Source organism: Saccostrea echinata, unplaced genomic scaffold (assembly GCF_033153115.1).
Source record: "Saccostrea echinata isolate AGI-Se365-2 ecotype Australia unplaced genomic scaffold, CSIRO_AGI_Sech_v1 ptg000048l, whole genome shotgun sequence".
NCBI lineage: Eukaryota > Metazoa > Mollusca > Bivalvia > Ostreida > Ostreidae > Saccostrea > Saccostrea echinata.
Window position 1 is genome coordinate 592671 of NW_026889797.1, and position 18180 is coordinate 610850.

General features: G+C 33.5%; 1 protein-coding gene across 2 annotated transcripts; it reads right to left on the reverse strand.

Annotated features, from left to right (window-relative positions):
• Positions 1 to 5422: 5422 nt before the first annotated feature.
• Positions 5423 to 16538, reverse strand: LOC133203183 (protein hinderin-like). 2 transcript variants are annotated; one of them, XM_061339023.1, is made up of 10 exons: positions 16467 to 16538; positions 15405 to 15443; positions 14270 to 14433; positions 13627 to 13754; positions 11649 to 11764; positions 11259 to 11371; positions 7663 to 8623; positions 6978 to 7281; positions 6612 to 6728; positions 5423 to 6065 (listed from the first exon to the last, which is right to left on the reverse strand). In XM_061339023.1, exons 1-10 carry the CDS (start codon positions 16522 to 16524, stop codon positions 5783 to 5785), a joined length of 2283 nt encoding a protein of 760 aa, XP_061195007.1. In that variant the 5' UTR covers positions 16525 to 16538; the 3' UTR covers positions 5423 to 5782. The 2 variants fall into 2 exon arrangements, with proteins under 2 accessions (XP_061195007.1, XP_061195006.1); XM_061339022.1 differs by having other exon boundaries at positions 7663 to 8632.
• Positions 16539 to 18180: the final 1642 nt, after the last annotated feature.

Consider the following 18180-nt stretch of genomic DNA (forward strand, 5'->3'; position numbering starts at 1 on the left):
GCTCCTGATATCGTAATAAAACAGTGCAGTATGATGAAATTGCACGAGTTAGTTCGTACAGAAAACTATGATACCAAACCAGGTGAAGTCCTTTTGAAAATTCCACGACGTAACTTTGAAGACTTGGCACAGAGAATGCTTCGTGGTGATGATGGTGACGGAAAGGAGGAGATTATCCATTACGTCGTTATTATTATTTGGTATCACCCTGCGTGTCAGGATCCCGAGTTTGTGTCTGTGTTGTTGAATCGCGGTATAACCATTCGATTTGCATCTATTCTTTCTCTGCTGTGGGATTCTTTCCCTGGTCAGCTACATATGAATTGCGTTGTGCTGGAGAAGATGTTACAGTATTATGGTCCTCATTATAGCACTTCCGAACCACTGCAAAGCTATGAACATACAATAGGGAACATTAGGAGGCCTTTCGAGATTTTGAGCAGTATCAATACGCTTGCTTTAATAGAGACACAATTATCTGTTCCCAACTTTCCTTTCAATGAGCTAGTAAATGTTATTCAGCAAAGGTCTGCGACACCGTTTTTAATTTCACGTGACCTTCTTGCTAATTTTTTGTCAAGGTTTCTCTTTGATTACAAAAATAAAGCCATTGTAATGACAGTTGTTCAGTACATCAAAGCACATCAAGATTCACATGACCTTCTGGACTCGCTTTACGTTGCAAAACCTTTTTCTTTATTTTCTTCTACTAATATGTTTAATCTATATGGCAATAACAATGAAACACCGCTTCATTGCTGTGTTTTATATGGATGGGAGGACATCGTAGATATAATTTTAGAGATCCAAAAACCATCAAATACAACAAACAACTGGACATGTGCTCACATTACTGCACATACGGGACGGCCGTCCTTGTTACAGAAGTTTCTAAATATGGGGCACAATTTAACTAAAAGAACAGTTGAAGAGTACTCTGTGGCCTATACCACATTGCTAGGGCTCAGGTATGGATGTAGAGTGGTTGAAACTTGGTCGTACAAAGTGAATGAAAACTTTCTTTATGGCATCTCAGAGACATACCGTGTTTTATTTCCTGGAAGTGAAGACTTTAAAAATGTTATCTGTATTTTACTAAAGATTAAAGCAGATTGTTTTTGCAGTGAACTACTCAGGAAAATTGATAAGTTCGAAAACAGCATCGGACATTACTTAGTAATTCATAATTATAGCAACATTCTTGATCTCCTTCTGGGATATAACAAAGATTTTGTTTTTCAACATAACAACACTGAGCTCCCCACAACATTACACGTGGCAGTGTACCTTGGTAGACCGGAACTAGTGACGACATTGTGGGACGCGGGAGTACGTCCCGGAGAATCCGATCTCTCTCTTGAAGAGACGCTCGAAAGCGGTAAAAAGTTTTGTGCAAAGAAAATTGAGTACTCTGGTTTATTCTCATATGATCCACAAGCATTTTGCTCTCTGGAAGAGGGAAAAGAACTAATAACAGACATTAAACTAAAATGTATTGCGCCTGTGGTGGTTGAATTTGGAAGCGATGATGACTTCCACCGTGTGAGATATTTTCTCCAAAATCAAGTGAAGCGTATTATCTAAAACATCTTATTAAACTATTTAAGTGGAGTATGTATTTAAATGATGCCGAGTTCTTGCTTTCGAAACGCATTTTATTTTTTTTTTCATTCATCTTATCACATATGCAGAAAAAATGTGGGCTTTTCGTTTACCATTTGATGACACTATACGTATAAATGAACATTTGTATATAAATTAATGTAAGAAGTTTTATACATGTAGAAATCAACACGAATTTATCTTTAATGCTGAGGCTGAAATATTGTATGTTTAGGTTTGTATTAGAGACACACTTAATGTAAACTTACGAAAGGCAGAGCCATCCTGTTATGCATTTTTTCAAACAGATTTCTTTTTTTTTTTACAAATCCGTGAAGAAGATGGGCGTACTTGGCGTGCTATCTGCAGGAATCACATGTACGAAACATTTATGGTTTAAATGTCGCTGACTATACAGCAGGACAGACCTTACAAAGTTAGGCACATGAAAAAATAGCTATTTAAATTCACTTATGTTAATAGTTAAGATAACATACATTGTACTAACACGTCACGTAAATAATAAACACCTAACAAGATATAAAGGATATGGATGATAAATGCAATGAAGTTTCAGTAGGTTTAAAAAATTGGTTTCGCTCCCTGTGACACTGAACCAAAATGTATCTATTTTTAAACTCTAATGAATCAGTAAATAAAATTAAACTGATAAACGACTTGTTGTTTGTGAAAATAAATATATGCTTTATGTAAGGATGGAACAAAAAAAAATCTTGACACTTAATTGCATTGGACAAGTAACGCATACTACATGTACTGAGCTATCACCGCCTCACAAACATTATGGAATTTAAAATGACAAACAAGCAACGCATTTACACAATGGGATTTTTTCTTTTAAATTTGTTCATTTCTTATGGACTCTGGGTATTCTCTCGATTTTTTTTTAAATGTTTGCTCGTTCTTTGGAATTAAAATGCACACAAATATTTTTTTTTTTTAAATCATGGAGAAATGACCCAGAGATAGCAAATTAAAAAAAAAGTGTTTAAAAAATGTAAACATTTTGTACCAAATGACTCACCTAGCCATGTTTCAAGTTATTTTAAATGAAATCAAAACAAATCATTGTTGGGGAAATATCTAATATCCTTTTCCCATTTCATAAGAACATGATACATCAAACGAATGTTTATATTTTTTTTTGACAGTTCAATAAGTTTTCAGTATACAAGTTCGCCGCTATTCCTGCCGAATGTCAATCAAAACCGTCCTCATTCTTTGTGAATTAATTATGGAAATTTCATGTATTGGTTAAGATTATTAATTACGGAAGCTATCCAAAAAGTTCGTTGACTGTGGCGTTTCAGTCAATTCTGATGTGCCTTAATATAAACATGTACATATTGTAAACCAAAATATATACTATGAAAATTCAAGCCAGAGTAGTTCGGTTTTAATGCTTTGTTGTAAAAACCGCTAACGGTCCAAATAGTGTGCACGACACAGGCTGAAATTTATAAACTATGTAATAAAGTTTTAGCACTAAAATATTATTTCAATAAAACCAATCAAGCTTAATAAAAAATAAAAATGTCTTCAATTAGACACTTGTCATTTTTCGATATCTTTAGTATCATTATCAGAGAAATAGTAGAAATATTAAAAAAGATTCATCATCTGTTTGTTGTTTAACATTCCTATCGAGAATTTTTCACTCAAATGGAGACGCCACCACTTGCCAGTGGAGAGCTGCAAATTTTGACCTATACCCGGCACCCAGGGCCATTTAGCAGTGAGGGCTCTTTTTCGTGCTAGCACCTACTGCGACACGGGACCTCTGTTTATACGGTCTCATCCGAAAGACCTGTCTCAACATCCCACAGTGGGATTCAAACCCACGACTTAAGGATCAACTCCTTACTCCGCGACTAGAGAGCAAACGCTCCAACCACTGTGCCATGCAGGCGACACAATAAATGACTGAGAGAGCATTCAAAATATAACTTCATATACATGTGTATTTGGCTGCAAGAAATGATTGAAAGAGCAACAAAAAATACATGTGTTTTTTGAATTTTACATATTAATAAATTGAAGTGTCTTCAATTTATTACTTGCAAAATGTATTTACAATTCAACAATTACCAAGTCCAAGTTGTTTCCAATACTTCATCATCACAGGGCCTAACTCAAAAATGTCCATATCTGTCACTCGGGACCTCTACTGAAAGGGTACATTCATTTGTCATAAGTGAACACGTTGGTAATATGAACACGGTAAATAATAAATAATTTGACCATGGTGAATTGAAGAAAATTTGGTGATGATGAATTGTATTCACTGCGATCACTGCAAATTGTAGATATGATGCCATCAACATGGCGAATTAGAGCTTCTGTGTACTAGGTAAAATATAGAAATTTTAACCTGGTACATTCAAAGTTCCAAAGAGGTAGCAATAGACAAATCTCAACATAGAAAATCTTCATTAATACGGTCAAGGTGAAATTCTAATAAGATTATGGTAAATGGTTTGATTTTTCAATTGAAAGTATATTTCAGGTTTCAAAAGTAATTACTTTGTACATAGTAATACAAGACTGTAAATAACGTGCTTTATCCAGGAACGGGTTTTTAAAACAATGTATCTACAAATTCACCATATCTATCGCACAATCATGTTTCTACAAAAGTCCATGCTCACAGTATCCATAATGCCTAAACTCTACAAAACACCATGCCCAAAATATCAACAACTAGACCATATTTAAAGAATCTATAATTCAAATGACATCCTATAGAACTAACAAAGTCATCAAGTCTAGATAGAATATCTAATCTATTCACCATGTCTTATGGTATCTAATTCACCACTTCAACAGTACCAACAATTTACCATTTCTAAACTATCTACACTTACTCTATCTTCAATTTAAAAATTTCAACCGTATCCACCATACACCTTCTACTATTTACCATGTCATATTTAATATAGCCTCCTACTAAACTTCTTGAGCAATAAAAAAAAAAAAGATTTTCAAAAACTTTGTTATTTGGAACTTATCATCCCAAAACTAAATCTTTTCAGAATGCTTTTATTAAGATATATCATGATGTATATTTATTTATAACTTTTTATAATAAATTATAACAGTAAGTTGTTAATCATGTAAAAAAAAAATGCAACGTACAAGTGTTGTGGATCGCCTAATTTTTGTGAAACTTTGTTTTCATGTGATAGTTGTTTGGTATAAGTGAAAGAAAATTTTACAAAATTTGTTATTATTGTATAAAATCTTTGATACACAGGGGTGTGCAATTACCATCGCCCGACGCCCGGGGCTACCAATTTTAGAGGTCGGGCTATCATAAATCTATACTGCGTTAGCCCATCGGGCTAGTAAATCTAAAATGAAAGAATAAGTATATTTACGTCGACTGAATTGATGTACGAATTAACTTTGTTGTAAAATCATAATCTTTGATTCGTTTTAACTTATATGTTTTGTGTGTTGCTATCGCCAGTCGTTTCAGTGACAATTATAGTCGATAAAAATAGCGAGAAGTACCTGACAATAACAAAGCGCAAACCATTATTTGTTTTATTTATTTCAACTTAAATGGTTTTTTTTTTAACCTTTTTGTTATACTTATACATGTATTGTTTTCGGTAGTTAATGGGCTAGTGACTGGCAACCTCAGGCTAGTAACTTTGTTACTGCCACTAGCCCGACGGGCTAGTAACTAATTTTTGTAATTGCACACCCCTGATACATAATATCCAAAAATGTATTTTTCTTGAGCAGACTGTCTCAAACAATTTTGCAAAAATAGATATTTCATAATAAGAAGTAATTCACAGTGTACAAATCAGTTTATACATCATGTACATGTATCTATCAACAATTCACTAAATATTAAATGTCAAAACATTACTGAAAGTAACAAAATGGAGAGTGGGTTTTTTAATGCTTCAATTAAATTTGACAGATTTCCTGTGTATCTCAGCAACAACCAAAATTTTTTTTTACATAACTACTGCATAAAAAAAAAAAAGAATTAAAATGCAAAGAATTGTGCATTTACTTATGTACACTAAATACCCCAATTTCAATCCTTGACTTTCCAATTAAATATCAGCTAGTAAAGAAAATAAATATTAATCTACATCATAATATCACATAAAGTTTTTTTCTGCTAAATGAATGAAACAATTCACAAGAAGAAAATGTCCTCTAAAAGAGAACTCTCTTCTGCTGTTTCCTCTGCCAACTCCTCACAAAACTGGTCTTTAACAGGCGGGGCCCCAAAGGGGGCATTCTTAGGGAGCCTCATGCCTCCAGTTGATAAAATCTTTGCTGTTCCCCCCACAGGGATAGATTTGGTCGTGGTAGGAGTGATGTCCCTTTGAATGGAGGATCTAATGAGATGTGAGGGGTGGGCCGGAGATTCTTCTTCTAAGGAATTGACTATTTCTACAACTGATAATGTCTTCTCTCTGAATAAAAAAGAAAATGAAAATTGTTAATAATTTCCTTTAAAAAATCATAAAAGACACACTTTTACTATAACCAAGAAGTGACATAAGAACAGACAACAGCAATGTTTATTTAAATTATCTTTGAACGTTTAGATATGCAGAGACATACAGTAAAACAGGCTTAGAGTGAAGTTCCAGGGAAGAACAACTTTGACTCATTATAAACATAATTTGATATATCCGTCTACATTTTAGAACCATGGGGAATGAAAATCACTTCACTGCAAGTGTGAATTCATTACAAGAGTGTTTTCTATATCTGTGTAGTATCATACATTATTTTTTTAAAGAATCTTTTGTTAAAACACACTACAGATAAGTAAAGATCCTTCAACATTTACATTGTACACACATAAGGATGTCTACAACATTATTTCAACAAAGAAATGTTTGACATCCCTACTCTAGTAAGACAGGAAAGTTTCAAACAAACTTAGTCAAAGGAAGGTAGTCAAAATTTAAAGAAAATAAAAACTGAAATACTTTAAAGTTATAAATCTTTACCCTGGTGTTGAGGGTAATCTTGGACTAGACGTCTTACACGCCCTTTGGCGGTTTGTCTGTAAGGGAAGATTATTCTGTCTTGGTAAATCTATGAAATCTTCATTTGGTACAGGAGAGCTGGAAAGAAAGAAAAATCTTTGATTTTTGCTTTATAATTAAAATCTTTATTATAGACATTTCATTTTTCAAGAGATAAAACAATACAAGAGTCAAACTAAAAGTTTTAACAATGGTGACTTATAGAATAAATCTAGCAGGGATGACTGTGAAGGAGAACAGAAACATCAGGGATTAAAAAAATCATGAAAATGTGAATTGGACACATCATAAAAATAACTGACTTTGAATATAAAATGATAAAATTACCGAGGACTTCTACAAGAGTAGCTCGTAGCAGCATCCATTCTCCTGGTAGGGGTGGTAACAGGATCCTCTGCCACCCTCTCTATGGAATGATCCAATCTTCTGGAATAACTGGTGGCAGCATCGATCAGCCTCGGAGTAGAAGGTGTGGATCCAGTATCTTCACTTTCAAGCTTTAGCGGTGAAGTAGCTCTAGTGTATTTCTCTTGTGTGTTTGACTTAGGATAATTTTTTGGACCAAGTGTTTTAATTTCCTGAATTTTTGAGATTGCAGTGGGTTCTCTTAAGGGAAAATCAGTTGAAGCACCTAGAAGAGAGATAATTTTTTGTAAATGTACAGTGGTAATAAATATCCAACTTTACTACAAGTAATTTTTATGTATTATGTTTGTAGCCAAATCATGCATTTCTAAATGTGACATTGGCACATTCCTGAAAAATGCATGCAGATATTTACAGTAGAACCTTGTCCCGAACTTAATGATGATGAAAAAAAACTTCAAAATATCCAACAATTCAAGATATTGAGGGTAAAATACTTCAAGAATAAGTGAATGAGATTTCCCAATCACTTTGACATATCCACGTTATGTTCGAAATACCAAAGTTCAACTGTATTTCTAAATATGACAACAACACATTGAAAATTCTTGAAATGCATGCAGATATATTTGTTTTCATTTCTGACCTTTGTTTGCAGCTTCTCTACGTATTTCTTCTTTATCCTCAAGGTTAAAAATGTCTTCCTCACTCAAACACCTATCAAGGTTAAGTTTATCAACACGACCTTCACACACACTTCCACTGTCAGGCACATTAAACACACTCCCTTCATTGTCATCTTTGTCAGGGAATTCCCCATTTTTCTCCAGATAATCCATTCTGGCTTGCTGAGTTGAGCGACGTTTCTCTATGATATCCTGCTTTCTCTTTAGCTGTGCCTCTTGCTCCATTAACACCTTCCTGAGTCTCTTCTGTTCTTCAAGTAAAGCTTCCCGCTGTTTCAAGAGTTCATGCTTGCGTTCAGTTGAACTAAGTTTCTTATACTTTTGAAGAAACTCCTTGTTTCCAGATCCAAGCTGTGGAGAATGTTTCTGTAATTCATCATTATCTACAGTAAGTTTTTCCTTAAATCCCACCTTATTTGATTTCCCAGACTGACTTATAGGCGAGGATGACCTTTGACCTTTTGGAGAGCCAGATGGAAATGAGGCTCTGGATGACCTTGGACTCATATCGGGCTCCAGACGCTGAAACTCATCTCTTGGTGAATCCTCCTCAACATAAGCTCTAATATCAGCACTCTTCTGTGTACTAGACATAACTGGTTCCCGAAAAGCTTGTATGACTGGTATCCGGTCACTATAATCAATCCTTCCCCCTTGATGCCTGGGTGGAGTTGTTGTGGAGGACTCTGAAGCCACAATGGTACTGAGTCCTCCATCTTCATTTTGTTTCCTTTTAGCTATTTCCTTATCAATCATAGAGGTGAAAGGTCGACGGAGGCGGTCCTTGGTTGTTTCTACTTCAATGTACTTCTGATGGAGTTCGTTCCTTCCTTTTTCTATGTTTTCTTTATTTCCTCTCTGTTTATGACTCTGTCTTCTATAATGTTCATAATCCTCTTCTTCGTCAGCAGTTCCTCTGCGCTGGGATTCCTGTAAAGTATATTAAACTCCTACTCAAACTTTGACTTCATTATATTGCACATAATTCTTAAAATTTCAAAAAATTATCAGTTAATTTAAGTGGCTGACTTCCTCAAAACGGCAAGAATAGATTTCTTTTTTTTTAACTGTGAATGGAAAGAATGATTGCACTTAGTGTACAAAACGTGGCCCCCGGTAAATTGCCCAAAAATAAAGTATAGAAAATAGCCCCATGAGATGAATAATGCGATTCTTCTATGTCTAAATCGCAACTTTGCGAAATTACAGGAATTAAAAGTCCATAAAAATAAAGAACGAAGGTGTGTTTTGTAAGAGGGGTCACTGCAATTCATGAATTTCCATTAATATTCAAAGTTATTCCAATTTTTAAAGCTGTAATACATGGTGAGCGCATTCTTGCCCAAATTTCTCAAAAGGACAGAAGGTGTATAACTGTTGGAAATTCGTCATATTTAAAGGAGAATTTTGGGCAAGCCTGCGCTCGGGGTAAACTTTTTGAAAAAGGGTACAAAACACCGACCGTTCCTTCACTATTCACGGGTATTTACATGTTATTGACCTCATTATGACCTGTTAAATGTTCCAATTTATCACGTGATTTGTAGACTCGGGTAACATTGTGAATACTAAAAAAAATCAATAAAGCAGGTGGCTTTAGCTCCGATTAGCAATTCAGACCGTTACATTTTCAATTGATCAACATCAAATTATTTTTTTCTGCCCAGTATTTTTAATAGTGCCAAATTTTGCTAAAATATTCATTATTTTGTAAGTAAATTTTACATTTTTGAATATTTCCAAACCGGTATTTTTTCTGTAATTTTGCTTATTTTTCTCTGTAATTTTGCTTACTAGTATTTTTTTTATTGTTCTCCCCACCCCTTCTTTTTGGTACATTTTCTACATTTTTGCTTTATTTATTTTATATCAATTATGGATTTACGTTGACCTTGATGTAGGGAGAGGGCTAAAATAGGCTGACCCTTCTACTAAATTCTGTTTACTTTTCTTAACAAAATATTCTTTAAAATAAAACATACATCTGTATTGATTTCAAAAGAGTTCAATATATACAAAGGGGGCATAAATTATCAACTACCAAAAATTCCTTGACAAGCAAAAAAAAAAGGGGGGGGGGGGGTATCTGACGTAATTATTGAAGGGGCACAAGTGTATGGTAGCTATGTTTTCTATAGTGTTCTATATATCGGCAAAATTATCGAAGGGGGGGGGGGGGCTCCGTGACCCCCCGGTTCCTACGGCCATGAAGCGATGATAATAGTGGCATCTAATGGAAATTAATATTGTTCAGGTATTAGGTCCACATTTGAAGACAGAAAAAATAATGATGCTACCATTCTTAACTAGTATTTGACAAATGAGGGTAATGGAATTTTAAATCGGGCAAAATGTAATGATATTTTAGTTTTAGTCCTTGGATTTAGGGGTTCGCTTGGGGGCTCAATGAGTTTCCAAGACATAGTCTACATCTTAGCAATAGCATCATTCCTCAAAATGTTTTTGATTGTAAAAATATAGATACACGGGGTAGACGTACGTATAGATTGTTTAACACTGGAAAGCTTACTTGGACAAAAAAAAATAACAATACAAAACAAACAAGCACGCATACAATTAATAAAATTGTTTTAGTGATTAAATATCACTACAGCATCACAAAAAAATGTTTTGTTTTGTTATCCGTACACCAGTATTTACTGTGCTTAAGTACGGAGAGAGAGAGAGAGAGTATTATTATTTTAAAATTTCGATACGGCACTAATCTTTTTGAAAATACAGAAGAAGTTGTTTTTCTTTTATATTATTTTTTTTCATTAACATGTTTACATGTACAAGTAGGTCTGGATTATTTAGTGTTGATTTTCCATGTATACGCCATGTACCTTTCTTAAATTGCGATCGCAACTTAACCTATTTAAAATAAAAAATATTTTTGGAACAAAAGTAACCTGTCATTCACCTGTTGTTTTTTAAGTAAGCTGCTAGATTTTGTTTATTTACTAAACGACTTCAAGGATCTACCAGAACCTACCAAAAATTGGGAAAGAATCTGGATTTAGGGAGGGAATACATGTACATCTTCAAGATCCTCTCCCGCACCCCTCTTTCAAAAAAAAAAACAAAAAAAAAAACTGGCTTAATTCTTGAGAAGTTTAAACATGCTCTTTGTGTTTACTTTTGTGTATACTTTTTTTTATTATATCATGCTGAGTAGTTCCCAGAAGCCAGGCTATTACATGTTTTCAATCGATCGAAGAAATGCCCCGCCTACTCTGAATATTAATGAGACACAATTAAAACCCTGCTCGGACAAGCGCAACATTCCGGAATTAACACACACTAGTGGGCATTTTTAATTACCTTTAATAAAACTAAATCGCCGTTTTCAATGTAAATTTTCGCAAGTAATGTACCACACAGATAACAAAATATGGGTAAGGTGTAAAATAATTAAGATTTGAGTTAATTAGATGATGTTAGAAGGGTCCGAAAAAGGGGCCACGGCAATATGCTTAAGTGGAAAGATTCTTTTTGTTTTTAAAAGCCTTCAAAATACAATGGCATTCCCTCTTTATGTTGACAAGTATTGTACCTTTTTATAGACGATCTCTGTAATAGATGTGTTAAGTTGTTCCTCTCTCTCCAGAAGCTGATCCTTGTATCTACTCAGCAACTCCTGACATTGGAACAGCTTACTCTGGATATCTGTTATAAAGTTGTTAAGTTTGTATTGTCAGTTCTTCTTCTCGCTAATCTTCCCCATCCAAATGTTAAATGTATTGAAATAAAATAATACAGTTCTTGATGACTGTACCTGAAATTTTCTCACCACCACCAATCCATTCTTACCGTATTCCCAACCTATTACCCCTCTCAGTGAAATTTTATCCCTCCCATGTCTATCCCCTCCCCCATTTTTGAGACATTTCCTGACCCTTCCCCTCTTTCTGTCACACCCCCTCTCTTCCTGCGTAAAGGATACCCTCTCTCTCCTGTAGAATCTGTTCCTGTTGGTTGACCATTTGTAGCACCTGTTTCTCGTACTCTCTCCTCTCTGTCTGTAGCTGTCCCAGTACCGCCTCCTTCTCATCCCCCATCCTACAACATCAAACATAAGAAATGAAGGATTTTAGGTCATGCACTTCAAATGTAGATTTTCTTGGTATGGGTTGGTCACCAGTTTTACACATTCAAAATCTGGGAATATTGTAGTTAGGGCTCATTTGTTCTGTATGCTGCAGTGTGCAATCCCCTTAACTATCCCCTGTCATGCACCCCTATACCAGTGTTTGAAACTAAAAACTGACCAGTCAGCAAGGGCCCCGCCGAGGGGTAGAAATATAAGGGTGCAGCTTACAGAATGAGAATTTTCAAAAATTAAAAAATATATGAAGAAGAATATGCAATAACAACTGTATTTATAAAATTTCAAGATAATTCCTAAATATCCAACAGCCTGTAAAGAGTATCCCTGTATTTACATAAGGCAGTAAAAAACATCATATCTATAATAACTCATTTAAACAAGAATGAAGCATGTGTTCTATAAAATGCCAGCCTTCAGTGATTGCAAATATCACCCAGGCTTGACCTTAACTTCAAAACAAACATCAGTTGCAGACAAAGGTTAATTCATCCTAAAGTGACAAATAAAGATAAGCCTGGAAAATTTCCTGCCCCAGACAAAATAATTAATCCCAGGGGATTAATTGTACTGCTCTCTCATCCTTTTCTTCCAAGTTTACAATAAGAACTTTTTCAGTAATGATAGAATGAGTTTTTTATCAGACTACCTGTTACAATTAATAGTATTCTTGAATTTACATACGGCAACAACAACAAAAAAGAATAAATAAATAAATAAAATAAATAAATTAAAAAAAAATTAAAAAAAACCCATATCTTTATGTATATCTTGTTTTTAGAATTCAATAAAATCATAAATCATTGTGTATTTTATCAAAATAAAGTATGAACATTATTTAAATCCACATTTCAGAGAATGTAAACATCATTCAGAACTGACCTTAACTTCAAAACAAACTTCATTTGCAGACAGAGGTGTTAATTAATCTCAATTTGACAGAAACAGATAATGCTTTGGATTTTCTTCAAGAGGAAAGTTAATTAATCCCATGGGACTAGTTGCAGCTTTCATAGTTTACAATAGTCAATAGGAACATTCTCAGCAGTTATCTCTCTTTGCCCTGGCATTCATTCTAATGTAAAGTTAAGGAATCTACCCCACCACCCCAGCTCCAAACTGGATGACATAGAGAACCAAACTTAGCATCAAAATATGTCTTACTGCCTCTTCAACCAACATACCAAATTTGAACTTAATTGGTCGATTACAAAAAAAGTGATTAGAAAAAAACAGAAAACTTGTGGACGAAAGAATGACAGACGCACAGACAGACAGACAGAGTGATTACTATAGGGCACCCACAAATCCTTGCGGGGCCCTAATAAGCATGCACCCGACCGCCTGAGACGCACAAATTTTGCCATGGCCGAACAGATCTGCATGAATGGACGCCCTGCTGGACTTGTTAAAATTTCCGATAAATTGGAATTCATATCTTTGATAAATCTCTCTCAACTCAACCAATAGTATCGGTAGCAAAGTGTAAGAAACAAAGGGGGTAGAATTTGTCAGCCTATAGAATCAGGGTAGAAGTTATGGTGATCTAGCCCCATTCACGTTATCGCTAAAACAAACTATTTTCTCGGGAATTATCAAAGATTAAACAGAGCAATGACCGAAATTTGTGAAAATTTTACCTCGCTTATACATAACAAATAACAATCTCGCAAAAATTAGGTGGCCAGAAAATTAAGTGATCTACAGTATTCTAAATTCATACGACATAAGCTAACCTTTTTTCAAAGTTTTTCTGCACTATAAGCTCAATCTCCCTATTGAGTAGTTCATTGTTAAAATTGGCAATCTGACTTACTTGGCTAGTTCCTTTATGAGGTTAGCGACACGCTTCTTGTCATCTGCACACAGGTCTTTCAGCGAAACTTTCTTCATATTGCCTCGGAAATGCTTGTGTGGCTGTTCTTGAAGACTTTCAACTGTTAACTAAAATAAAATTCACATCATCATATACCTGACATTTTTCATTTTTCACTGCTCACAGTTACAAGAAAATCTTTTATTTTATTGTATTCTTGTCAGATCCCAAATATTCATCAAATATTAGCAGAGATCAGAAAAGATAGTCTAATTTAAAAGTTTATAATCATTAGGCAATATTTTTCATTCTTTAATAAGATGATTGCCTAAAAAATTCAACAGCATCTGAAATCATGAAAATTCTGTAAAAATGAAGCAAACCAACAAAGTTGGCCTCCATGAATGAAAACATTCTTCTTAACATGCTGAATTAGTTCATATGCATTTACTTTCCAACATATTCCTGCTGGATTATAAATACCTTACAATATATAGCATGTGTCTCTACATTTTTAAAAATCATTTATTAAGTCTTCTCTTTCAAAGTTAAAAAAAAAACCTATATGATTAATTAAAAGAAAAGATTTTTTCCCCTGAATTTAAATGAACCATTACATGGTCAATATGAGAATATAACTTACATCCTGTGTTATTGTGGTGGCATCAGCTGATAAGTTCATGACCTTGACTGGAGATTTGACAGGTATTGTGGCCTTGACCTCTGTGGTTTTGCGACCTGATTTCACTTGATTCGACTTCATTTTCTTAGGTCTGTGTGGACGGCGATTACCTGGTGCAGTCACTCCTAAAACATCAAGAAACATGATACTTCATACAATTAAGCCTTTGTCATTGACACAGGACTAAAATCTTTTTTTGTGGAAGCATATTTTCAGTTGCAAAGGAGTAACAAATATAATTTTAATTTTATAGGCCAATACTTTTACATTAAACACATGTCAAAGAAAAAAAAGTAGCTAAGTTTAAATAAAAAATGTATAAGTTAAATGTGCAATAAAATTCAAACAATAAATTTATTTTGATTTTAATTCTTTTATCTCAAATATTTCTAGAATGTCTACAAGTCTTTTTTTAAAAGGACTGTACAAATTGTAATTTAATTAAAATTTCAATTCACTCATCAATCACGATAAATCTATTCAGTACTGTGCAATTTGAAATGTTGCAATTTCAATATTAACACTTTGACTAATCAAGGAAGTTTCCACATTTTCTTTTGGAATGCGTATAAATTGTTTTAAGGCCAAAAAATATATACGTGTTTCCGGTTATCTGACCCAACCTATTTTTTTCCACCCTACACTTTTTTTCGGAAAACTTATTTTTTCCAGAAGAAATTTGTGTTCGTTGCTGTTTCATATCATTTATTGAATCATTAAATCATCCTTTTAAAATTAACAAGAGAGGAAAATGTTACGAATTGTCCCTTGTAAAGCTGTTTTCACAGTAGCAATCCTGAAAGTGTTATGAATATCAAGAGGAATCGACATGGGATCATATAAATTTAATTAGTGATGTAACACATATCTGATAAATGACCAGTGACATTTTGTAATTAATCATTAATTTATTTCCAGCCATTTAAGATATTTATTAATAAATACTTCACTGATTTTGAAAACAATTACAGATATCACAATATTGTCGATGAGCTTACTGTACATAAATGCATCATGGACGTAAATAAATATGGGTCAGATATATCAGTACACGCTAATTTTTTTTGGCCTACCTGAAAAAAAGGTCTGGACTCACCTGGAACAACAGCGTCCTCACCATTCTTTTTTCTTGGATCTAGAAATACAACAATGCAAATTATACAGAGAAGTAGGTCTGGACAGATATCTGATATTCTCTGATCAAAAGTATAGACAAAGTATGTAAGATGAGAATAGTTAGAATAATCTAACTGTGTCTTGGCCAGTTGGGAAAGGCCCTCACCACAGTTAGAATGCCTCCCATATACCCACAATGTAGCAGAAAATTGCAGAATCACAATGAAATGATTTTGAAGAAAATAAATGAAGTTGCATTGCGTTGTCAAATTAATCATGACAGACCTTTTTGAGACTGTGGATACTTTACATCCAAAAATTAATCCATATATTCAAATTAAACATTTTTTCTCAACGTTTTTACTTGCTTCAAATTTACATTCCGTGTTGATTCGGAACTCTCTGGATTGTTAATAGAATATGCACTGAGTTCGAGTTATATTCCCATGTTTGTTTTGCTACATTGCCAATACACAGAATGCATTCTATCCTTAAGCCAGGTGCTTATAAGGACATTATCATTTTATTGATAGAACATTCTATCTAGAAACGAGAAGATTTATATTGCTTTAACCATTTATCCGTTCCAGAAAACAACACAATTACATTTCATGTATAATTGTACTGTGGTCAGTTTTGTAAAATTTGCAGCGTCAAACAAGAGATTTTACATCATTCCTAATTCATTGTGTCAACAGACAGTTTAAAAAAAAAAATGCAGAGAACAGGTGAAAACTGATTTGTTTATTCTTAACATTTTTTTTTAATTAAACCTCCTTCGAATGCAGCTAGCTATATTTTAATTTAATTGATACATATTCTTTTGCTTTCAGTTTTAACGTAGGAAATGAATGGAGATAAAAAGTGCCAAAAAATATTGACAGTGATAGATGCAGAAATACCAGAGCTGTGAAGCATGTTGTGACAAGCTTTTAAAAATGTCGTCTGCAGTCAGTCAAACTTTAAATGCTTCTCACATTCCTTAAATGAAAATTCCACATAATTAATTTAAATATTCTTTTGTCATTCAACACATACTTACCAATCTTTGTCCAGAAAACATCCTTAGAATTCGGTTGTTTACTTTCTGTCTCGTACATGCCGCGGTTTCCGATAACGCATGCGCGGCTTCCTTGGTAAACGTATTGTTTAGATCCCAAATCGGAGAAATATTAATTTCCCGAAATACAAGTCGGAAATCACGGATCGAGTCGGTCAATTCTTCAGACAGAACAAAACATTTAATTTGAGCATAAATATAGCACTTTCCAATGTTCGGATATCTATTGTCACATTGTCAGTGATAGACTTATGGATGTAGTAAGAAAAAAGGTGGCGATGTAATGGAATAGAAAGGGGGGGGGGTGTATTAGAGTTTAAAATTAATAAACAAGACATTGAACAGTGTTTTTTTTTTTTTTTATGATTTAGGTGTTGTTTGGTACTTTATCATGATGTATGTATGTGTACGTTCACATAAATAAATAAATAAATAAATAAATAAATAAAAAGAAAGAAAGAAAAAAGAAAATTTACAAAATGTAGTTATCATTTTTAATTTAAAAAAAAAAACAACTAACTATCATTAGCTATTTTGAGGACTGAAGTATCCTCTGAGACCTTATAAATGTCACACGTAAAGATTGCAAACACGTTACCCCCATCAGCCCCCTAGCCCCTATTATTTATACTAACCAAAAACTGTAATTGCAATGTACATTCATATGATACTAACTGGACATGTTAATTTTTATTATTAAGATTGAATATTCATTAACTCATTTATTTTATCTTCATAAAATAAAAAAAAAAAAGGTGGAGGGGGGGGGGCTGCAATAAGGATATTTGTCTGATTTATCAACTTCAGTTGGATTGGACAAGTAAAATTTTCAAAATTTATTCTTTTAAATATATATTTTAATGCATTGGTAAAACACAGGTAATTCCAGGAAAATCCCAGACAGAGATCAGACTATAATTGCTATCAAAACATATTTCACACCTATTGTTCTACACCTAATAATCAGATGTGTGCAAAACAGGAATACATCCACCCAATATAGTTGCCCTATGTGCCTCCGGGTGCAACAAGGACTATATATAGGTAGGTACATGTACATCCAATACAGAAATTAACAATAAGTTAACTAAATCCGAACCATTTTTGTAACTTTTTTTATCAGCTTCTAATCCGCTTTATCTTGAAATCATTGGTTACAATACGGACGTATATGTAGGAATAAAAAAGAACGGACAAAAAATCTTTTTTTTCTCTCTTAAAAACTAATAAGAGTTAAAGACGGTCGATCGATCGATCGATCGAGAGAGAGAGAGATGAGATAGGATGAGTCAATTATAGTTTTATCAGCGATGAACTTTAAATTTATTAAATTACATTTTTAAATGTATGATGGCATGCTGAAATATTAACGAGATTTAAGATTTTAAAGAAAAAAAATTAACATTATTTTTTTTTATTCATAAATAATATTAACATCTTGCATGTAACACCGTGTCAATAAAAGTGAGTCTGTAAATCAGATTCTATATATAGTATAATTATATTTGAAAAGAAATCATAATCTTTGCTAACAATACTTTCTGTTAGACATGACAATAAATATCGATTTTTTTTTGGTTTGTTATGTTTTTCTTTTTTTGTTGGTTGGTATTTTTTTTTTTTTTTCTTTTATTTATTTATTTTTGGTTTTTGTTTGTTTGTTTGTTTTTGTTTTTGTTTTTTTTAATTTCACATT